At 36.1% G+C, this 25,073-nt stretch overlaps 2 protein-coding genes across 2 annotated transcripts in view; one reads left to right on the forward strand and one right to left on the reverse strand.

Annotated features, from left to right (window-relative positions):
* LOC124355494 (unconventional myosin-Ie-like) overlaps positions 1-9,676 on the reverse strand; it is a 211,471-nt gene extending 201,795 nt beyond the window's left edge. Inside the window, exon 1 of the mRNA XM_046806651.1 lies at positions 9,438-9,676. Within this exon, the coding sequence (XP_046662607.1) occupies positions 9,438-9,440 (3 nt within the window). The 5' untranslated portion in view covers positions 9,441-9,676. The remainder of the gene's footprint in view (positions 1-9,437) is intronic.
* Positions 9,677-12,884: 3,208 nt separating this feature from the next.
* LOC124355497 (DNA replication complex GINS protein PSF3) lies at positions 12,885-24,769 on the forward strand. The gene is made up of 4 exons (XM_046806654.1): positions 12,885-13,263; positions 19,139-19,283; positions 23,870-23,999; positions 24,419-24,769. The coding sequence occupies exons 1-4, from the start codon at positions 13,158-13,160 to the stop codon at positions 24,644-24,646; spliced, it is 609 nt and encodes a 202-aa protein (XP_046662610.1). The 5' UTR covers positions 12,885-13,157; the 3' UTR covers positions 24,647-24,769.
* The last annotated feature ends 304 nt before the right edge of the window (positions 24,770-25,073 follow it).

The following is a 25,073-nucleotide window of genomic DNA, read 5'->3' on the forward strand; positions in this document are numbered from 1 at the left end:
GCGGTCACTCGTGTTGGTGAATTCACAGACCAATTTAGGTTGAAGGAGTTCAGAATATCGCGCAGCCGCTGGGTGAGGGGGTCGGTGAGGTCCATTACATTAATGTTGAGGTCGCCGATTATGAGAAACTTCATTGAGTTTGAAAAAATAAAATTCAAGAGCTGTTCTAGTTTTTCAAAAAAGGAGTTAATACAGCCATTGGGGGATCTGTACATCCCAATGACTGTTATTTTACCGAAATAATTGGAATTGATTTTGATGCCATCGGCTTCAAAATCCATGTCAGCACTGCAGTTAATTTTGAAAGGTTCAAATTTGGAAAATTCTTCCAAAAAGATTGCCACACCACCCCCTTTGAAGCTTGTTCGACAGAAATATTTTGCCAAAAAAAATTTTGGAATTTTGAAAAGGTGGATTGTTTCAGGGGAAAATCCGTGCTCAGAGACTATAAACACATCTGGTGTTTGCTCTTCGCACATTAAAGCCAATTCATCAATTTTGTTTGTTGCAATCTGAGCGTTTTGGTGAACCAATTTAATTTTTTTGGTTGAATTTGAGTTTTGAATTTTTTGAGGTTTTTGAACATTTTGATTTCGGTCATTTTTTTGCTGCAAGACTGGATCCGAAGTCATGCCTAGGTCTGCTTCGTAGATAACACTTCCAAAACTTCCAAGATAACAGTGCTAACATGGTCTGAGCTTAGATTAAGAAATTATCTAAAGGGATATTTTTGTTGTTCTGTCAGATCACTCTGATCTAGGCATATAGAAATATCAGTATTAACTTATTTAGTTTACTGTTTAATTTCCAATTAATGAAAGTGTCGCAAATATTCAGGAATGTGAAGGTCAGGAATTTAAGACCATTGGGAAACAGACTGGAATGTGTTTTGTGCAGAAAGAAATCAATAATCAGTGCTAATCTTTTAAGTTTCAGTCCTAACTATGTTTATCTGCATTAAGTTGCTTATTATGCTAAAAACTCTGAAAATATTGTTATGTTTATAAAGATGACTTAAATTAAATGATTCTGAAATTAATCAGTATTGGTTGATTATATCGATGGGTGAGTAATTGTATTTTTGTTAATATTAATATAAGAAACCTGATCTGCTTAAGCATACTCTATCCATTGTTTTTTTAAAAGGAAAACGTTTGGAAGTTAATTAAAAAACAACAGATATAATTAAGTTTTGGAAAGCTCGAACATTTTTTTATCAAATAAAAGAAACCGTAGTTACACAGGCTGGCAGCCAAATTTACCCATACTGTATGTCAAACTTTTGGGAAAACCATTAAACACCAATAGTATATAAGGTAAACATTTGAAGTTTTATAATTAGGTTAAGAATTAAATATACTTTAGTCCTGTGGAACAGAAAAGCACCAAATACTTTGTGCTTTCATTTAAGTGTGTCAAAAAAATTTGCATTTGTTGTAATTTTTGTATTATGTAAAATACAGAAACCCTCTATCTTTTTAAACAGCATTTATTAAGAAAAAGAACAGTACAAAATTACTGAGATATGCTGAAAAATAAAAAATTATGAGAGCCTAATTTGTATGAAAACTTGCCAAGAGGAAACTTTCTATTTCTTGGTTTTTTTTGGCTGATACTTTTAGAAAATGGGCTGGCGTGGAAAGGCTAAGATTTTAGATACAACATTAAAATTGATTAATAGTTGTTATTCGGTGTATACGAGGTATCGAAGATTATTCTAAGCGAAATAAAAACCAGATCTAGTTATCGTATTCTGTCCGTATGTTATCCTTCCCCACCCAGAAACCCCCAATTCCCCAGGTCCACTAGATCAATGGACTAATTAAGATTTAATCCAAAATTTGGCTACAGTATAATAAGTGGCCACCAACACAATTGGATTATGATTATTGATCTTAAATATCGATAATATCGAATACAATATTTGATCTATAGATATTCAAAAGTAATCATTGCCAGCGTCTACTCACACTACATTTAAATCAAATACTAGACCTTCCTGTCATCTCCAGCACATCTGTGAAGAATATCCGTGCTTTCCTTAATCTTTTTCACGAACATACGCAATCACTTAAAGCATTAAACAATGATATCACTAGTAACAACCCACTTCTCTCAGCCTTGTTATTACGCAAGATTGATAATCGGATGGTCGGCGGCAGACTGCGCCACGCTGACCTCCCGCCGAACATGTCTCACCCGTGCATCCTGCCCAAGAAGCACCCTGTCGTGGACCTCCTCATTGACCATGTCCATGTCAAACATCTTCACGCTGGCGCGCAGCTTACTCTCTCTCTGCTCTCCCAGCAAGTCTGGATCCTCTCTGCACGCAGCGTGGTGAGATCTCGCATTTTTAGATGCCTCACATGTTTTAAGAATCGGCATAAAAATAACGCCCCTCTCATGGGCGACCTCCCCAAAGCTCGCATTACTCCAGCCCGAGCTTTTCTCTCCACCGGCATGGACTATGGTGGCCCCTTTTCGCTCAAGGTCCATAATTTACCCTCTGTCCGCATTATTAAGGCCTATATTTGTATTTTTGTTTGTATGGTTACGAAGGCCGTTCACATTGAGGTGGTGACGGACCTGTCCACCGAAGCTTTCCTTGGTGCTCTCACTCGCTTCGTTTCTCGACGTGGCCTGTGCACAGACCTTTATAGTGACTGTGGCACAAACTTCGTAGGTACTAAAAATGCCCTACACAAAATCCTCACGGCTGACCAGCGCAAAGTCCAAGACTTTGCTGCTGACCGTTCAATTCGATTCCACTTCAACCCTCCTGCTGCTCCCCATCAAGGTGGAATTTGGGAAAGTGCCATCAAGAGTGCTAAACACCATTTAAAACGTGTCATGGGACTCCACATACTAACTTTGTCTCAATTCATGACGCTCACAAGTCAGGTTGAAGCGATGCTCAACTCCCGCCCGCTCACCGCTCTCTCCAGTGATCCCAGTGACCTTCTCCCACTGACGCCTGGACACTTCTTGATCGGCTCTCCTCTAGTTTCCGTGCCTGAAGAGAACTTGCTGGACATACCCACGAACCGCCTTTCTCACTGGCAGCTGGTTCAAGCGCTGCACCAACGTATCTGGAAGCGTTGGCAGCGAGAATATCTCCAGACTCTTCAGCAGCGCCTCAAGTGGAGCATTCCTTCCCGCAACCTCCAACCTGGAGACCTCGTCCTGGTGCATCAGGATACTCCCGCTCTCTCTTGGCCCCTTGCACGGGTCACTGATGTCACTCCAGGACAAGATGGTACAGTTCGAGTGGTACATCTCAAGACCTCATGTGGAAACTCTCACTCGTCCAGCAGTGAAGGTGTTTCTCTTACCTCACCTCTACAATTAATTAACTGTCTCTCTACCACCGCCTATAACCTTTGTAATTTGAGCCTATGTTGCTCTTTCTCTCATTGAATCCCAAGGTGATTCAAGGCGGCCAGTATGTTAAGTATTATTGCGTTAAATAACTTGTTTTTTATTGCCTAATATGAAAAGGCTACTTTTATTGAACAATAATTATGTATATATTATTTGTGCAATTTATACTCTATATTTGCCTTTATTTTACTAAACTGTATATACTGCATTAATTCTATATCTCTTTCTGCGGCCTAGTGCCTACAATACCATTCCTTACTGGATTAAAATATTCACACTGCCAGACAAAAGCAGCGCAGCACACAGCGAGATTGGACAAACCCAAAAAAAAACGAGAATGGGCTTGGCCAATCGCAACATTAAGGCTGTTCAGTCCAATGTTGTTTACAGTTACGGGACCCGGAGACCGTGTGTCGGGTGCCCTTTTTGTCATTTTAAACTGAGCACAGTTCATTTCCAAAAAATTTCTCTGTGGAATTCCACATCTTGGGAATGTTATAAAGGGTTATGGAAAAATAAAATTAACATTGACTTGTTATCAAAATTTTGTTAAAGCAGTCAAGTACCAAGAATTGAGGGCTTGATGTTGTAGTTAGAACAGCCTTAAATAAAATGAAAAACGAGCAATCGAGCGAGTGGACATGAAAAGAGATGGTAGGAAAGCGGCTTACAGCTTGATCAGTGGAGCTCTTGCTGTACGGTACCGGAATCAAACATTCTTGCAATTCACCTCCGATCACCTTTAAGAGTAAAGGGCAACAAACGGTCAGATAATAGTGAGATAAATAGTAGATAATGTAGAGGAAAGAGTGACAGCTGACCCCGTGATGCTGCAATGACAAGTTTTATACTACATTATGATCAGTGGAGCTCTTGCTGTACGGTACCGGAATCAAACGTTCTTGCAATTCACCTCCTATCACCTTTAAGAGTAAAGGGCAACAAACGGTCAGATAATAGTGAGATAAATAGTAGATAATGTAGAGGAAAGAGTGACAGCTGACCCCGTGTTACTGCAATGACAAGTTTTATACTACATTATGATCAGTGGAGCTCTTGCTGTACGGTACCGGAATCAAACGTTCTTGCAATTCACCTCCTATCACCTTTAAGAGTAAAGGGCAACAAACGGTCAGATAATAGTGAGATAAATAGTAGATAATGTAGAGGAAAGAGTGACAGCTGACCCCGTGATTCTGCAATGACAAGTTTTATACTACATTATGATCAGTGGAGCTCTTGCTGTACGGTACCGGAATCAAACGTTCTTGCAATTCACCTCCTATCACCTTTAAGAGTAAAGGGCAACAAACGGTCAGATAATAGTGAGATAAATAGTAGATAATGTAGAGGAAAGAGTGACAGCTGACCCTGTGATGCTGCAATGACAAGTTTTATACTACATTATGATCAGTGGAGCTCTTGCTGTACGGTACCGGAATCAAACGTTCTTGCAATTCACCTCCTATCACCTTTAAGAGTAAAGGGCAACAAACGGTCAGATAATAGTGAGATAAATAGTAGATAATGTAGAGGAAAGAGTGACAGCTGACCCCGTGATACTGCAATGACAAGTTTTATACTACATTATGATCAGTGGAGCTCTTGCTGTACGGTACCGGAATCAAACGTTCTTGCAATTCACCTCCTATCACCTTTAAGAGTAAAGGGCAACAAACGGTCAGATAATAGTGAGATAAATAGTAGATAATGTAGAGGAAAGAGTGACAGCTGACCCCATGATGCTGCAATGACAAGTTTTATACTACATTATACTACATTACAGTGGAGCTCTTGCTGTACGGTACCGGAATCAAACGTTCTTGCAATTCACCTCCTATCACCTTTAAGAGTAAAGGGCAACAAACGGTCAGATAATAGTGAGATAAATAGTAGATAATGTAGAGGAAAGAGTGACAGCTGACCCCGTGATGCTGCAATGACAAGTTTTATACTACATTATGATCAGTGGAGCTCTTGCTGTACGGTACCGGAATCAAAGGTTCTTGCAATTCACCTCCTATCACCTTTAAGAGTAAAGGGCAACAAACGGTCAGATAATAGTGAGATAAATAGTAGATAATGTAGAGGAAAGAGTGACAGCTGACCCCGTGATACTGCAATGACAAGTTTTATACTACATTATGATCAGTGGAGCTCTTGCTGTACGGTACCGGAATCAAACGTTCTTGCAATTCACCTCCTATCACCTTTAAGAGTAAAGGGCAACAAACGGTCAGATAATAGTGAGATAAATAGTAGATAATGTAGAGGAAAGAGTGACAGCTGACCCCGTGATACTGCAATGACAAGTTTTATACTACATTATGATCAGTGGAGCTCTTGCTGTACGGTACCGGAATCAAACATTCTTGCAATTCACCTCCGATCACCTTTAAGAGTAAAGGGCAACAAACGGTCAGATAATAGTGAGATAAATAGTAGATAATGTAGAGGAAAGAGTGACAGCTGACCCCGTGATGCTGCAATGACAAGTTTTATACTACATTATGATCAGTGGAGCTCTTGCTGTACGGTACCGGAATCAAACGTTCTTGCAATTCACCTCCTATCACCTTTAAGAGTAAAGGGCAACAAACGGTCAGATAATAGTGAGATAAATAGTAGATAATGTAGAGGAAAGAGTGACAGCTGACCCCGTGATACTGCAATGACAAGTTTTATACTACATTATGATCAGTGGAGCTCTTGCTGTACGGTACCGGAATCAAACGTTCTTGCAATTCACCTCCTATCACCTTTAAGAGTAAAGGGCAACAAACGGTCAGATAATAGTGAGATAAATAGTAGATAATGTAGAGGAAAGAGTGACAGCTGACCCCGTGATTCTGCAATGACAAGTTTTATACTACATTATGATCAGTGGAGCTCTTGCTGTACGGTACCGGAATCAAACGTTCTTGCAATTCACCTCCTATCACCTTTAAGAGTAAAGGGCAACAAACGGTCAGATAATAGTGAGATAAATAGTAGATAATGTAGAGGAAAGAGTGACAGCTGACCCTGTGATGCTGCAATGACAAGTTTTATACTACATTATACTACATTACAGTGGAGCTCTTGCTGTACGGTACCGGAATCAAACGTTCTTGCAATTCACCTCCTATCACCTTTAAGAGTAAAGGGCAACAAACGGTCAGATAATAGTGAGATAAATAGTAGATAATGTAGAGGAAAGAGTGACAGCTGACCCCATGATGCTGCAATGACAAGTTTTATACTACATTATACTACATTACAGTGGAGCTCTTGCTGTACGGTACCGGAATCAAACGTTCTTGCAATTCACCTCCTATCACCTTTAAGAGTAAAGGGCAACAAACGGTCAGATAATAGTGAGATAAATAGTAGATAATGTAGAGGAAAGAGTGACAGCTGACCCCGTGATGCTGCAATGACAAGTTTTATACTACATTATGATCAGTGGAGCTCTTGCTGTACGGTACCGGAATCAAAGGTTCTTGCAATTCACCTCCTATCACCTTTAAGAGTAAAGGGCAACAAACAGTCAGATAATAGTGAGATAAATAGTAGATAATGTAGAGGAAAGAGTGACAGCTGACCCCGTGATACTGCAATGACAAGTTTTATACTACATTATGATCAGTGGAGCTCTTGCTGTACGGTACCGGAATCAAACGTTCTTGCAATTCACCTCCTATCACCTTTAAGAGTAAAGGGCAACAAACGGTCAGATAATAGTGAGATAAATAGTAGATAATGTAGAGGAAAGAGTGACAGCTGACCCCGTGATACTGCAATGACAAGTTTTATACTACATTATGATCAGTGGAGCTCTTGCTGTACGGTACCGGAATCAAACATTCTTGCAATTCACCTCCGATCACCTTTAAGAGTAAAGGGCAACAAACGGTCAGATAATAGTGAGATAAATAGTAGATAATGTAGAGGAAAGAGTGACAGCTGACCCCGTGATGCTGCAATGACAAGTTTTATACTACATTATGATCAGTGGAGCTCTTGCTGTACGGTACCGGAATCAAACGTTCTTGCAATTCACCTCCTATCACCTTTAAGAGTAAAGGGCAACAAACGGTCAGATAATAGTGAGATAAATAGTAGATAATGTAGAGGAAAGAGTGACAGCTGACCCCGTGATACTGCAATGACAAGTTTTATACTACATTATGATCAGTGGAGCTCTTGCTGTACGGTACCGGAATCAAACGTTCTTGCAATTCACCTCCTATCACCTTTAAGAGTAAAGGGCAACAAACGGTCAGATAATAGTGAGATAAATAGTAGATAATGTAGAGGAAAGAGTGACAGCTGACCCCGTGATTCTGCAATGACAAGTTTTATACTACATTATGATCAGTGGAGCTCTTGCTGTACGGTACCGGAATCAAACGTTCTTGCAATTCACCTCCTATCACCTTTAAGAGTAAAGGGCAACAAACGGTCAGATAATAGTGAGATAAATAGTAGATAATGTAGAGGAAAGAGTGACAGCTGACCCTGTGATGCTGCAATGACAAGTTTTATACTACATTATACTACATTACAGTGGAGCTCTTGCTGTACGGTACCGGAATCAAACGTTCTTGCAATTCACCTCCTATCACCTTTAAGAGTAAAGGGCAACAAACGGTCAGATAATAGTGAGATAAATAGTAGATAATGTAGAGGAAAGAGTGACAGCTGACCCCGTGATACTGCAATGACAAGTTTTATACTACATTATGATCAGTGGAGCTCTTGCTGTACGGTACCGGAATCAAACGTTCTTGCAATTCACCTCCTATCACCTTTAAGAGTAAAGGGCAACAAACGGTCAGATAATAGTGAGATAAATAGTAGATAATGTAGAGGAAAGAGTGACAGCTGACCCCATGATGCTGCAATGACAAGTTTTATACTACATTATACTACATTACAGTGGAGCTCTTGCTGTACGGTACCGGAATCAAACGTTCTTGCAATTCACCTCCTATCACCTTTAAGAGTAAAGGGCAACAAACGGTCAGATAATAGTGAGATAAATAGTAGATAATGTAGAGGAAAGAGTGACAGCTGACCCCGTGATGCTGCAATGACAAGTTTTATACTACATTATAGAGGTGGTTGGATATACGCTACTGACCGAATACAATAAAGGGTATCACTAACACTGCATCACCAACAACCTGTCAGTGTGCCTCTGAATCTTATTTCACGGTTCTCATAGCCAAAATCCATTCTTTTCAAGTACATTTATGCAAACCTTTAGTTTAACCCATCGGCTTCGTAACTGAATACAAACTACACAGCAATGTCATAAAATTTAAAAGAACAATACCTTTTCAATTATTTATAAATATAAATATAAAAAATTGAGAATTTATTGTTATCGATCATAGAGAAGATAATATTTTCTCTGTGGTTTGATATTGCATAAGCAGCATATTTGATATTGCATATTTGAAAATACATCAGGTAAATTCAATGTTATTGTTTTGTTGTAATTAGGATATATTTTAATTTGGAAATTATATTAATATTTATACGTTAATTTCTAAGATTGGAAACAAGCAAAACCATATTGTTCTTTGAAATATCTATTGCGTTACTTTGTCCAACATTTTGCTTTTAGTCCTTTGGATAGTCATTCTGAATATCAATGATTTGAATCATTCGATAAACACAATCTGATTGTGTTGGTGGCCGCTTATTATACTGCAGCCCAAAATTAAAACAAGGTAATTATTTTCGTGCAATATATGGTTTGCCAGTACCTAACAATTATATCTGGAAACAAAAGTATACTATTATAAGATTGTTAAAAGTGGGTTTTAGATCGTTTTAGGTAACATGGCTAAAGTAATTATTTAAAAAAATATATAAATACCTGACAGGCTAACTATTTTCAGCACTGTTTCAAGAGTTAACAATAATAAAATTATCACAGTTCAGTAGTTGGACAATTTTAAAATAGAAAAAAAGACCAATGTAATAGAATAACTTAGATACATTTTCTTAGGCTAGCCCTATAACCTTTATAGTTATAAACAAAATATATTGATAAGATGACTTACCATAGTGTAATAAAAGGAGTAATTATTAGAAAGGGGATTTTCCTAAACAATAAATTAATAGTTTTGATGCAACAATTCCTTTGAATATACTCAACATAGGTTACGTTTTAATTTTAACACAATATAAATTACTTAACAGTTAACACCACATAACAATAACTTACAACCCATTCATTCATAATCATATGTTATGACTATTACGAGTGACTCACAGCTGATGCTGTTCCTGACTCACTCTCACTTAGAGATTACAAACACAAACGAGTTTAGTAATATAACTCAGTCAGAGAGTATAAAATAAAAAAAAAACCCCAATCGGAATATAAGATCTTTTACTTGGGTGGAGTGCATATGAGAGCTTTCATGAGCATATTCATAAATAAAATGACGTATAATTTACTTAATAATTTTCTATGCAGATTCCCGTCTGCAACGTATTTTATGTGTTAATAAGCGCATATATATATATATATATATATATATATATATATATATATATATATATATATATATATATATATATATATATATATTGAAATTAAGTTCTCAAAAATGCCCTTATATTTAATTCATTTGGAATCTAAATTGAGAAATCCTACGTTATACAACACCCTATTAGTGTTTTACTAGTTACTTGTGTATTAACAAAAATTAGCTAGTTATCGCTGAAATGTAACTACAATACTGTATGTAGCTTCAAATTTAAGGAAACGCTGAGTTAAATAAAAAAAACTATAACCTGATAATAATATAAATTATATTGTAGTCCTGTCCCACAAAAATATTTAAAGTACGAGTTTATGTTTAATTTATTTTATAGATTTATATGTTTAATTTTTTGACAGTGTTTTTTTTCATCATCTTTCTTCTCCAAATATTAGGAGTAAAATCTTACACTTGTGCTATGACACAGTGTACGAGTTAAAAGTTTGCTCACGATGGAGAATAAAGATAATTTACTTAAAAGTATGCCTTCCATAGTGGAAGATAAAATTCAAAGAGAATTCAACTCTAAGTTTTCTAGGTATGACTAAGTGGGTGCAACAGGGAAAGTTTATTTACAATAAAGGGGAAGCGAATAAACAAAATCAATTTACCCTCAACGAAAGAGGCCATTTTCGTTGACTGATTTGTGATAACATTTACAATAATTCGTTTTATGATAGAAAAGAAAAGGTGCGTCAGTGTAATAGATATATTGTCTTAAATAAATTACCATGCAGTGGTGTTAGGTCTATGTATCTCTGGATTGATTCGTTCTCATCCATGTCTCGCTAAATACAAAACATATACATAAGTCTTAACAATTCTTTGTTTATTGCAACATTTTTTTTAAGTTGCACAAAATTAATTTGTTGATAACTATTAATATCCTATTAATAGTAAGAATAAGTATTACGATAGTGATACTGTCAATAATGTTGGGTATCTCAATTTGTATTGAAAATTAACTAAATATATACCTCTTCAAATAGATTGCACTACTTTTTGTAGTCTGGGTGTCTCTTATGTCGAAACGATGCGGGGGTTCGTTTTGAGCTTCTTTTTTCTTCGCTGCCGACCGTTTTTTGGATCCTTTCAGACGAACATGTCTTCAAATTTCAGAGTCAAGTCTGTAACAGCATCAGATTTCAGATGCTGCACGTAAGAGGAAAGTGAAATTGAGCTAAACTCAACAGTCACATTAAATCAAATCTTCCCACCATATCTGTATTATATATATATAGAAGAATCTATTAACTTATTGTTGGATTGTAGTATTGTTATATCTTTTGCTTTTATTCTTCTTATATACATTAAAGACTTTTCCAACTTAAATACTAAATTTTGATTACTCTATTCCAATGGTATTTAAGTTTTAAATCACTTGGGGAAAATTTGTTTTTGAGAAGTGTGGTGGGGCTCGAAGATTTCACTCTGTTCTAATGGATTTATGTATAATAGGGGTTTCTTTATCTATTAGGAATTTGACACTCCTATTAGAAGATTATGGCAAGTTATTTTATAATGTTCTGGGTGTTCGTAGTCGCAAGTTATTTTGCAAATTATTCTTTCCGCAATAGTATCTCGCTTCATATGTAGTGGTAAAATAGATGTTTCTGTTTTTAAAGCTGAAATATACGTTTTAAATCCATTCAGAGGTATTTTCATTGCTTGCTTCTAACGAATTGCTGAATTGTGTAGCAATGTTTTAGAGATATGGCTAAATAAAAAGATTTATATAGTTCAGTTTCGAAAGTATTAAACCTTTATATACTTTAAAAAGTAAATCAGAATGGGATCTCTTCCACCACACGTTAACATTTTAAGAATATTCATGTCTTTTTCACATTGGTTACACATATTATATACGTGTTTTGTGTATGACATTCAACAATCTAGTGTCACTTCTAAGAGTTTAATGCTATTTTATGGAATTATTGCTTGAATATGAATGTTCCTGTTTGATTGTTAATCCTTTTCCTTGAGAATACAGTACTTTGAATTTAGTTAGCACTCAGTTCTAGATGTAGTTTATCAAAGTAATGGACTACATGATCAAATGCGTTTTGCATGGTATGTATGTGTTTCATAGTTTTTATGACTTATATATATAGAGATATATCATCCACAAACTGCATTGAAAGGATTTCTCTTGGTATGTTATTTTTTATATCTGAGATATAAATTATAAAAAGAAGAGTTCTGGTCAACTTACTTGTAGCAAACCCTTATATTCAAATCCGATGTTTGTTTTATGAGGAAGCATGAAATCCAGGCACTTATTCAAATGAGCCATTTACTGAAGAGGTTAATAAATTTAGTTGCAATTGCAGAAATAAAAAAACTTTCTGAGCACTATAGATATAGATATATTATCATAAGCACTAGATATCTAAAGTTGAAATGATTACATTTGCATAGTTAATTAATGTGTGTTTGCGTTCTTTACACCTCTTGTTGTTAAGTTAGAACTGTTAACATGATTCAACCAGATTACCATATTCATTCATATTTAATTTCACTTATTGAAAACTGTTTATGATATTCACAAATTCAGATTAGTTCTTTTAACTAGTTAACGCCTTTCATGTTATATGCCATTTGATGTCATATTTTTATAATGTATTTTAATCTAAAACAATGTACGATTGGAACTGATTGTGGGTAAACCGAAGTTTAAAAAATTACTAGTTTTTAGTATTAAAAAATTCAAAATTGGTGGCACATTTATGTTGCCGGAAAGTTGAGCTTTCAGTTTCTAGTGAGCTGAGGTTTTAGGACAACATCGCAAGAGTGCGTTAAAATAAAATCTATGTAAATACCTTTAATACATACTTTTCACTATATTATTTATTTTTTACTCTATGATCAATATTTATCAATCAGCTGTTTATCAAATTCAGTAGTAGAGTTGCTGTTTATTTGGCGGGAAACGAAAGGAAAACGTTCAAAAATAATATTGCGATTTTCTTTCTTTCGGTTTTATCAATGGAATCAGTGCTGTTATGATTGAGATTGAGACAGACGATAGGATTGTACTTGAAAATGTGACGTGAACATGTGATTCTGAAGTCGACTGAAATAACTTTCGTTGTGTTATTTAATTAGATATACGTATTGCTCATAGTGTTTTTATCTTAAGACTATACTTAATTGTAATAAAGTATTACAAAAAGATTTATAACACGATATATTATTAAGTATTGAAATTATAAATATTGGGTGGCCAGTGTAACAATGCTTAACCTCAACAAATACAGATGTCATTATTTTTCTATAGAAAATATTTTAGCCTCTCAAGAGAGAGTACCATGTAAATTTACAAAGAAAGTATTAAATATGGGTAAGTATTTCTAGAATTATTAACTTGTTTGTCTGAAATATATAGACATTTGAATTAGAATGTTTTTACAGAGTTCATTCATCACATAAGGTTTAAAGACATTTGCCATTTAACTTAAGCTTCCCTTTAAAAACACACATTTCCCTGGCTTAATAATATTTTAAGCACTAGGCCTAACTTTCAATTTGAAAAACCATAAAAAGCGACAAAAAGTTCAAGAGTAAACTGAAGAAATTTTTAATTGAAAAATATATTCTTGTCTATAGCTTGAATTTTGAAGAAAGTATTAGGCTAACCCTTGACTTAGTTTCTTTTTTTTAAACTGGCTGAATGTTTTATTGCCTAAAATGTGTAATATAGCCTAGGCTAAACCTAGTAAATGTGAAATTCAAAGCGAGAGAGTGGCAAAATACAAGTTTTGCATTAATTAATCCATTGCTATCATCCTCAAATCAATATAGCCTAGATTTTCAAGGGTTGGAAATGACAGATAATGAAGGTATAGAAAATTAAAAGTGGAACCACTTTTCGGTAAATCTTAAGCTCAGCGACTACCGCTCCGATCGCCGTAATTTTTTGCATTCTAACACAGGTTAACGTAATTTCACCGAAAAAAATAGGCTAGTCCCGATTATCGCCGTAGCCGTTTACTCCCCCCCCCAAAAAAAATTTTTGGAAAAAATAAAATTAAAAAACCTGACTGACAGTGCATTTATTCGTTTTTTTTGGTGTTATTAGTTCGTAGGGCACGTAATTTCACCGAAAAAAGTAGTCCCGATTATCGCCGTAGCCGTTTACTCCCCCCCCCCAAAAAAATTTTGGAAAAAATAAAATTTGAAAAACCTGACTGACAATGCATTTATTAGTTTTTTTGGTGTTATTAGTTCGTAGGGTAGTAGTCCATGTACTAATTCTAGTATAAACTCGTCTTATCTTATCAGTAATAAACGCGCGCCGCTTATCCTTTGCATGTAATGAAACCTGCGTTAGTTCTGTCTGAGTGTTGTGTGTGTAAGCAGTCATGCGTGATCTGGGCTTGGACTTTGCAAGCTCGAGTTAATTTTTTTTCTAAAAGAGCAAGCAGCGCGAAGCGCTGCGCAGCGGGCAAGCATCGCGTGATCTGAATTTTGAATAGGCAAGCTAGGGTCTTTTTAGCGAGTGACAAGAACCATCGCAAGCCATGTCAATAACTTCACTAATTATTCCTTGTCCATGTGGGTTTGTTTGTGTACGTCTGGCGGTCAATCGGAGCCGTCCTATAGGTCACGTGATCCGTCCGGCCAATCGGAAACCTTCCTGTTTGTCACGTGGCTACTGTCAATTCATCAAAACGTCCATGGTCGGCCATTGTTTTTAGTTTGATAGTCGAAAATCTTGTTATTTATGTGTTTTGGGTACTTTGGGATTATACCGACCACACCAGTATGAAGAACACAAAAATAGAAATTTATAGAAACAAACATGATAGAACGAAAAAAAAACAACTCTTCAATTACAAAATTACAAACTTACAAGCATTTCCAGGTATTGTGATCGGTATTGTTGTCGCTGTTATCTTATCTTTCTCGAGAATCCTGATTACGGCAGGCCGCGCGGCATCACGTGATTTGCACGGTACATCATTGCCTTTCCATTACAATTCAATTTATATTTCTGATTAGCCCCTCTAGAATTTGATATTTTACTGATAGGTACTATCTCGAGGGATGTTTTTCTTTCGTCGACATCAGCGCGGGGCAGCACCGAAGGTGCTGTCGAAGCCCGCGCTGATGGCCGGAGGCACTCGCATTTTGGGGTGGCGGAATGTGATCAAGAATAAAAACAAGTTTTGAGTGTTTTTTTAATAAAAAGTTTAGTTTGGTAAATGTTTGTTTTTGTTGAATTTTTGTGTTTGGAGAAATGTAGAGGTAAAACACGGAAGTACAACAAAGCGATGCACCAGCTGAACGGGCGGCGAGACTCTGCAATCACGTTATCTACTAGACGCTCGACTTTGACCTCTGTCTGAGGATGGGGAGGTGTTTGCGATAAGACAATTCCTGTTTTATATTGACGAAATATTGTTCTACGCTAATCTAGTAATCAGTAGAAACGAAATGTGAAATAACGATTCATGTCTGGGTGTGGTCGGTATAATCCCAAAGTACCGTGTTTTGTATTGCCAACATTGTACTGCCGTAAAACTGGTTTTTTATATGTTAGCGATAATCGGGACTATTTTTTTTCGGTGAAATTACGTTAACCTGTGTTAGTACGAAAAACCTTACGGCGATCGGAGCGGTAGTCGCTGATCTTAATATTTACCCACTTTTCTTGTGGAGAAACAATAAGTCCTTGTTCTTCATCTGTGCTGGGCGTCACATGATCTTGTGACCATGAGTTAAGCTCGCATAGTTTGCTGCTGATGTCAGCCATGTTCCATCTTTGTGTATATAACAATAATACTGATTTTTACCAAAACAAACAATGTTCTTGCTAGTTTAGACCTTCTGAGAATATAAGATTAGCCTATATCGAACTGACACGAGTGCCTCCGTCCAACATCTTTTGCTGCAGCAGCACATGAACAAAAAAAATTCCCTTGAGTTAGTACTAAAAATTAAATTCTAGGAGGTCTGAGCATGGATTCCTTCTGCCTATTACTGCGAGCTAGGAAACGCATTTTGACAAAGCAAGCAAATATAGTAAATTCATCTATTTAAAACTTCCTTAAACCTTTTATTTCGTTCAAACTTACAATTGCAATAGTTTAATAATATCAATCTCATTACCATTATAGATAAAAACAAATTACTTAGTACAACAGTATTTACACTGACTGCTTATCTGCTCCAGGTTCTGGATTTGTATATGAGCTAGAAGCTTATAACTGGCTGCAGTATAATAAGCGGCCACCACCACTATCGAATCATGATTATTGAATATAAAATTTGACATATAGTTATTCCTAATTAATCATTGCCAGATGTTTTTATTTCATTTACATATTGAGTAGGCTAGTGACATCGGCAAGAACGTATACAATTACTGTCTCAAAATGTATTTTTGAACATTGAACAATGTTTTAAATGGTTACAAAATAATGGACCTTGCTCCTTTAAATCCGAAGTGTCCAGTTTGTTGTGAGGAGATGAAAACTAGAATTAGGGATGAAAATCATAGTGTTTCGCCACAAGAAAAGTATGATCAAACACAACATTGCAAAAAAATGCACTTGAGAACGCTTTTTAACATTTTTAATTTGGTATTATGAATATACAGAAAAATATGTACTATTTTAGTTGGAATAAAAAAAAACTGTGCGATATAATGATTACTGGTGGTGATCCATTCGAGAATTTTTTAAATGCTGACAAAGATGTTTATCTTGTAAAGTAATTGTAAGTTTTACATTGCTCCATTGTAGTTAAAATAAAGTTTTTTTATATATAATTTGAAACAAATACATTTCTTTTTAGTATACAAATACTGTACATATAAAAGCTGTACATACATACTGTACATATAACTTTATTATGATAAAATTTTAAAAGCCAAAACGTAATTCAGTTGGACATTATTGCTTCAAATTAATTCAAAGTAAAATCATGTGTATTGGTATTTGACTAATGACAGTAAGTACAATGACGATGTATGTGTGTTCTTTGTGTCGCAAGCAGTCAGAAGTAAGTAACATTTAAACGTTCAGGCGAATCGTCTTGATCTTGTGTCAAGTGAAGGCATCGTAAGATGCGAGACTTTAGTATTGTTTGACAAACAAATATTTTCAGCGTTTAGATTGGTTTCTCTAACACTCTAACAATAGATTCCAAAAATACTTGGTCCACGATAAATTAAAATAGTCTATAGGTTCATCACCTGGCAAAGGAACTCGTAACCGGTACTTTGAGCTAACAAAAAGGTTTTCATTTCAGGTCTTTCAGACCAAGGAAGTAATGAAGGAAGCTACGGTTTACTTGCTGTGGCTGATAATGTTGCGATGGAGCAGCTGTCGAGGGTTGTGGATGAGTAATACCAGAGTGATTGTGAAGGTTCTGTTACTAACATTTGTAGTTGTGGGTGGGAACCAGGTGCCTGAGGTCCTAAGGTTGATAGTTGTAACTGGGTATTAGTCTCATCTAATGTAGGTATTTGAGGTTCAGATACTCTGGTTTATAGTTCTATTAGGTTACCTGATATTAGTAGTTGCGTAGACGTGGACGTACTGCTGTCAATATTGTCAGACAGAGAAACTATGCTGTGGTTTGTCGAGAGCTGAGGTGAATTACAATCTTTTTCTCGGTCGTCATAGTCAAATGCGGGGTCAGACTCATTACCATTATCACTTGGAGGTTTCCAGCTATCACCACTACTATAACAATCCTCTGATTCTGAATCAGAAGCAATGTACCGATCTATTTCACTCACTGTCAGTTTATTGCAATCGTGAAAGTTTTCATCATCATTTAAACTCATTCTTTACTTTACAAAATACTTGTCAACTACAAACGAACTGATCAGAACGGAAGAATAACCTCCTTTGATAACCAAAACAGACCTGTAATGACAAGAGAAGGATAGGTAATATCGCTAAATGGTGGGAAATGAGAGTGCACCAAACGGTGTAAGGCGTCAGCCCCATATGGCGTGAGCATTGAACCTGTTAACTAACTACATACATACTCCAGGTGCTGGTTATGTATGGGTTATAGGAGCTAGAGCTAGTACATTGTCACTGTAAATGAGCTAGTTCACTGTCACTGTAATCTTTATAAGGGTTATTATCAACCCTCTATTATTACAATAACATGTTAGCTATCTGCTTATCTACTCCAGACTTCTATGTGTTGAAATGAAGTGTAACGCAACACTTCAAGTGTACAATGAGATCTTTCTCAAGATATCTTGCCACATGATACATTCACACTTCTGTTCATTAAATTGGGTTTCATATCAGTGTTGTGTTTAAATAATAAAAGATCACTCACTAAGTCACCATAAAATTATGTTGTATATGTTGGGATACTTTGGCTACATGTTAAAATCACTCATGGGTACACTGAATTTGTTTTAAAATTTATTTATTCTTGTTGCCATCATCATTACTAATGTAAAAATATACGCTAAAGCCCAGCCAAATCCCATGAAGTGTCACGCACCATCTCCGAACTCAGTGTTCCTCATAAAGAAATGAACCTTCATACACAATTTCATGTCTATAGGTCAGTTAGTTTATGAGATATCTGTGGAAAGATAGTCATAAGTGAAATTTTTCCAGCTCCTAGAGTGATAGGCCTTGCTTACATTCAGACAATGATACAAAGTTTTTTTCATTTTACACAGAGAAAATGTGTCAAAAATTTGAAGTACAAGCAATTCCAGTCAAGATATTTCTATTATGCGTGATTCATTTTATTATTAAGGTAAGTTACTCAATAAAGTTACTCAGCAGTGCATATATTTATCAATTTGACATTAGTCATTGTTTATTATGTCGGCAACATCTTGATCACAGAGGTGACACATATAGATAGACCTTCTTATTCTGTAATTTTTCAAATGTTTACGGAACATGAAATTGTTAAAAACCATAAGATTAGACAAAGCCGTGGAAATTTAGAAATCATCTAACTTCAGAAGTATAGTTATATGTCTTACTAAAAATTAAGCCTATCCTAATTTAAATATTTCTTGTCTAGATATAATACAGTTTCTAATTATAACATGTTTACCTGTAGAATATTATTGATAAAATTACTGAATATTATTTTGTAAATTGTAATTTAGTAGTTCTAATATCATTTTGATCTAACAATTTATATTATGTCTATATTAGGCTTACAATTTTTGAAGTTCGTCTGGACACCTGTAGTAAATTGTGTTAATTTATGTTTAGGTCATCTTGATCCCAGCTCAGAAACTAAGGATATGGAACAAGGCACTGTGCTTGAGCTACCCTACTGGATAGTAAAGACATTGTCAAACAGGGAAGTGAATGTAGTCGAAGTCGAACCGCCCAAGGTTTATAAAGAAAATTACAGGTAATTTGAACTTTGTTATATATTATTGTTGCATTTATAAATATTAGTGCCTTAGTATTCTTACTTTTCTTGTAAGAAGGGTTGTAGTATTCAATATTTTAGTGAAGCTTAATTGTAATAGTGTGTTAGAAGCATATTATATGAGTTTGTAACAAATGTGTAATATATATATATATATATATATATATATATATATATATATATATATATATACAGGGTGTTCACACAAGGATCACAAACTTCTGTGGGTGATAGTACACATAATTTCAAACAAAAAATATTATATAAACATATCTCGACAAAGGTCTTATTTAGCCACAAGCTGCCAATTTTGTATTTTTATAAAAACATTAATATTTTCAGAACTAGTAAAGATAGAGCAATCAAACTTCGAACATAGTTAGTAATATTTAAGTGGAAAATTATTTATAAAAATGTGACTTTCTTTAATATTAAAGTAACAAAAGAAACAGTATATGTAATATGATGGGAACACACTTTCTGAACTGTATCATTTATGATGAGGATCAACCACTCAGTGGAGGGAGACCTGCAGGGCGAACTACTCATTCACAATTCAATTTGACATGTCTTGTGGTAACCTTCAGAAGGATTGAGTGGGCAATGAATTCATTTAGCCCATATAGAGCTTCTGAGGGAGACAAACTGAGTTTGCTTGCAGCGGGTGTTGGTTTTTCTCCTTCTCCTGCTGTGCAGGCTTTTCAGGTTTTCTGTTGCCCCCAGGTACATTCCTTTGTCCTGGAGGGTATCCAGGGTAGTGTTTATACCGAAGCAGGGAGGTCTATCATGGATCGGCGTAAGCCTTTAGGCCAACTCAGCCCTGCATCAACTGGTATGCAGGATTGAGAAAGTGCTGTCAGCGAAAGAAGTAGCCATAAGTGTCTTTCTGAACATCGAAGGGGCTTTTGACAATACAGGGACTCAGGTGATTGTCAGTGCGGTCTTAAGATGTGGTACTGATGGTAAAATATGTGACTGGATAAAAGGGCCTGAGTAAGGTCCTGAACTGGGGACCCTGTCTGGAAAGGGTTATCGCAGAGGGAAATGGTCTTTAATGCAATGCAGATGTGTGATAGGTGGGTCCTGGGGACTTTGGCCGAGGCTTTTGTATTGGATTTATGACTCCCGTAGTTAGACCTGCACTAATATTTTGGGCTGTTGACTGGTGGCCAAAAACGGAGGCCAAGATAGCTGGTCTGGCTAGCATCCAAAGGTTGGCTTACCTTGCTATCACTGAGGCTTTTCCAATTGCGCTGGGTGTTGCCTCAATCTTGCCTCCCTGGACATTGTTATTTGGGCTATGGCCAGGAGGAGTACTTATCTTCAGCAGGTGGGACTTTGGGCTGTATCAGGGGGCACTGCAGAATTCGCATTTTGATTCAGGGAAATGCTTTGCACTTGATCTCTGATCAGATGCCATAAAGATTTTCCTTCGACATTATTATACTTTGCAGGGAGGCTTGGTCAGAGGGAAAGAAACCTCTTCCACCAGTGGAGCTTGAATAAGCTCTAAAACAAAAAGTGGCATGCTATTTTCGTCCAGAAACTCACAAATGAGAAGCAAAGTGTGACACGGTTTGTCGTAATAAAAAAGAAAGCCTTCACCCATTTTTCTGATTTTTTGTTGTTGTCTTTTCACAAATGTTTCAATACGCTCTTATAAAATTAATCGCACTATGCCCTCACTATCAAATATAACAATGAACATGACCTTGATTTTCGATTTTGACAGGTGCCTTTTTAGGGCACGAAGATGCAGTGGATTTCCATTGGGAATTCTGCATTTTAGTCTCAGGGTCATCCATGGACCAAACTTTCATCTCCAGTTACAATTTTGACCATGAAGTCCAGATCTCTTGGAGACAAGAATTCGACTCTGAGCAGACTGACGCACGATTTTCCTTCTCTTCATCATTTAAAAGTCTAGGAACAAATGTTGTACTCACTCATCTCATTTGCAAATTATCGGTTAAAATGCTTTGAAAGGAATCGTACGAGATGTTAAGATCTTCCGATAGCCCTCGAATAGTCATTTGCCTTTTTGAATGAACCACTGTTTGCACACTGACATCTGTTTTTGAGGTTAATGGATGTCCCATATGCTGATAGTTTCAACCAACTCATTTCCAATTTTAAATCGGTCATACCACTTGTATACAGTCTTCAGAGTTAAAACATTATCGCCATACACAGATTTTAACATTTCGTGAGCTTTTTTGACATTCTTCTGCAACTTAAATCAGTCTTGATACGCGACAACACTAGCGGCAGTGGCAGTCAACTGACAGGCTCCAGCATGTTGAAACTTGTCACTGCCTTTCTCAACAGTTCATGCTACTAGGCAAATTACATGATATGGATGTAGCGCCAGCAGTTGCTGTTATAAAAATTCATTCACCGTTTATTTTTTATCACATCTCGTATTTTACTGCACAAGACATAACTCAAAACTACGACATTAAAAACGTAAACATTTTTATATTTCATTCCACTCATCGCACGTGTGAATTAACTGAATTTTGTATTCACATGTGTTCACTGAATATTAACAGAAGCCTATCACTTGTGAGACCGACCTACTGACTTGAAAATTTTGTATATGAAACTTCATTTATATAGAAGCAACACTGAGTTCGATGATGGTGCATGTCATTCCATGAGATTTACCTGAGCGTGAACGAATATTTTTACATTGGTCTTATGGGTAACCATGATTGCAATGAGAAAATAACAGATAAATAAATGTGTAAACAAACTGAATATAATCATATAAGATTGTAACATGTGATATTTTTATTCATTGAGTTAAAATACAAAAATAATAATAGAGTGTAAATCAGTGTTAAGAATTGATGACAAGATTGGATTTCAATGCACCCTTCCATTGTAGTACTCTCTCTAGCTTATTGAAACTTTTATTATTTGAATACTGCTATGAAACCTAACTTAATGAACAAAAATGTGAATTCATCATGTGCCAAAATATCTAGAGGAAGATTTTATCTGTAAACTTTTAACTGCGCATGAATTTCTGCATAGACAAGAATGAGTTCTGTGCCTATTACCTAAGTAATAAATACAGTAGGTCCCCTGAGGGACTTAAACAATTTCACCTGTGTCTGCTGGAGATGTAAACATTTCTTTTCTGTATAATTGTCTGTATATCTAACTGCCTGCAGAACACCTGGATAATGAAATAAACTGTAGATGTAAAAGTTTCCAAACCACCTCAGCAAACCCTGTGATGCTATACATAGTGTGGTGTACCTTGTAAATAAATATATTCACAATAAACTATACTTTAGTACTGCACAAGAAATAACTCAGAACTGAGGTCGTAGAAAGATCAACTCGTAATGACTTGTTCATTGTTACTGCTGAGTTAAATTAAAAATACGAGGGTCGTCCACAAAGTAACCTCCGTTTTGAAATAAAAAATAAACCAGTTGAGATACAAAAAGTTTATTCTATAAATGTTAAAACTACAGCTTTTCTCTACTTTTCTACATATTCACCATACAAATTCAAGCACTTATCATATCTTTTAACAGTTTTTTAAATTCCGTCTTTAAAAAAATCTGCCGCCTGAGAACGTAGCCAATCTGTTACAGCGTTTTGAAGCTCTTCATCACTCGCAAACCTCTGAGATGCAAGCCACCGCTTCATGTACGGGAAAAGATAGAAATCACTGGGAGCTAGGTCCGGGCTGTAGGGGAGGTGGGTCAAAAACGTCCCATTTGAACTTTTCCAAAAGTTCTGTTGTTCTTTGAGCTGTATGAAGACAGGGGGTTGTCATGGACAAACACAACACCAGATGTCAGAAGACCATGACGCTTGTTTTGAATCGCTCGTCGTAGCCATTTTAAGGTTTCACAGTAAAAGGTTTCAGGAAAATGATCCGAAAGTTCCGAGATTGTGAAGCGACGGTTCTTGCGAATTTTCTCATCCACTTTGTTCACCAAGTCATCACTGACGAGAAATGGCCTACCACTCCGGTCTTCATTGTGAACGTTCGTTCTTCCATTTTTAAAAAAACGAACCCATTGACGGACTCATAGTGTTTTGGGCCATACACCGCACTCAATTCACGATGAATTTTAGCTGCTGTGTAACTTTTCGATCACAGAAATCTTATTACACCACGAACTTCACACTTGGCGGGATTTTCTATCACGGCGCTCATGTTTTTGCGTTGTAACAAATGAACGCGCGATCGCACGATGCTCTCCCTTGCACAGCTAGAAGCGTACTGAACGGCTGCGCACACCGATGTGAGAATGGCGACGCTACCCCCACTACTTATCGCGCCACGCCCAAACGGCGGTTACTTTATGGACGACCCTCGTAGATGTGACTCACTTCTTGGACCGGTGACAATTAAGTGGAGGGTGTTGAGAATATGCATTTAAGAGAGTGCATACTGTAAATACTATATTAAGCTACTTTTAATCAAAATTACGGTAGTTACGGTAATGATTTTGTAAATGATCAAATGTTGTACATTGTAAAAGTACTTGAATCTTTATAAAATAGTGTTTGAAAACATATAAATGTTTATGTTTCAGAGACATTTTGAAAGCAGATGCCAACGTAGTAGATTTACACAAAATGTCCAAATTCTTTTACCAGTTTGGAAAACTATTATCATATATTGAAACTTGGAACAGTGGAGATATGCGAAAAATGCTAGTACAGGTAATGGACAGTAATGACACTTATTGTAATTACAGTACAGATCTAAAATAGCTCTCTGTTCAGTAGCCAAGTTTTCAGATTGTAATTAAAGTTGCATTTTGCACTTTCTTCTAGTACCATTCTAGCCAGTGTGTGTGACTAAACTGGACTTCTAAACTTTCCTGGCTAAGACGATCTGATAGACTAACAATTAGTCTATCTCTTCATAAATAGAGTACATATGGTCAACATGTGTATCATTCACATATCAATAATTATTTACGAGTGAAAATGCTAAAAACTAAACACTGTGTTTTGCATTTTTAACAGAGATTTATAAAACATTTTAAGTCTAAATTATCACATTGCCAATCAATATTTATGTGTAATTAGAATTAATTGCTTGAAATTATAGTAAGATCATTATTTTTTGTTATTAGACATTCCGAGACAGGTTCCGTCAGCTGATGGACTGGGCACAGCACATGTCAGCGGATCAACAGATGACAGAACGGTTGGATGACCTGGAGAGACAGGTGTTGGCAAACGGCCGTGCAGCACAAGCCCGTCAGGACAACTGGCTGGCCCAGGGTGTTGGCCGTATCGTAGCTGCGGAAATGGTCATCAACCACAAAAAACGGAAACTTTCATCTCTTGACTTAAAGTAACAGATCACAACTTTTTAATCGGACTTTCTAAGTAATCTCAAGACGCGTGTGATTTTCATATAACATTGACGCAAATGCTAATTTTTATTGGAATACATTTTTAATTAAATTAGTGAAATGAAATGTTATGTTCTTTGTACCCAAACTGTGTGATTTCTCTGCAGTGATTGATAGTTTTAAAATAACAAAATTAGAATGAACTCAATTTTTGTGTTTCTTACAAGTTTTTACTTCTTAACAATAGTAGCATATAAGTAAAAATAGTACCGTCATACATACGTACTAACATATAAATATTATATTATACAATTGTGTGATTTAGTAAGTGAAGTCAACACCTAAACGACCAAAAGCTTAAAACCGACCTACACTTTGCCATGATTTGCTTTTAAATCCTAACCAATCAGTTTTACCAGACCATATCTTT

Source organism: Homalodisca vitripennis, chromosome 2 (assembly GCF_021130785.1).
Source record: "Homalodisca vitripennis isolate AUS2020 chromosome 2, UT_GWSS_2.1, whole genome shotgun sequence".
NCBI lineage: Eukaryota > Metazoa > Arthropoda > Insecta > Hemiptera > Cicadellidae > Homalodisca > Homalodisca vitripennis.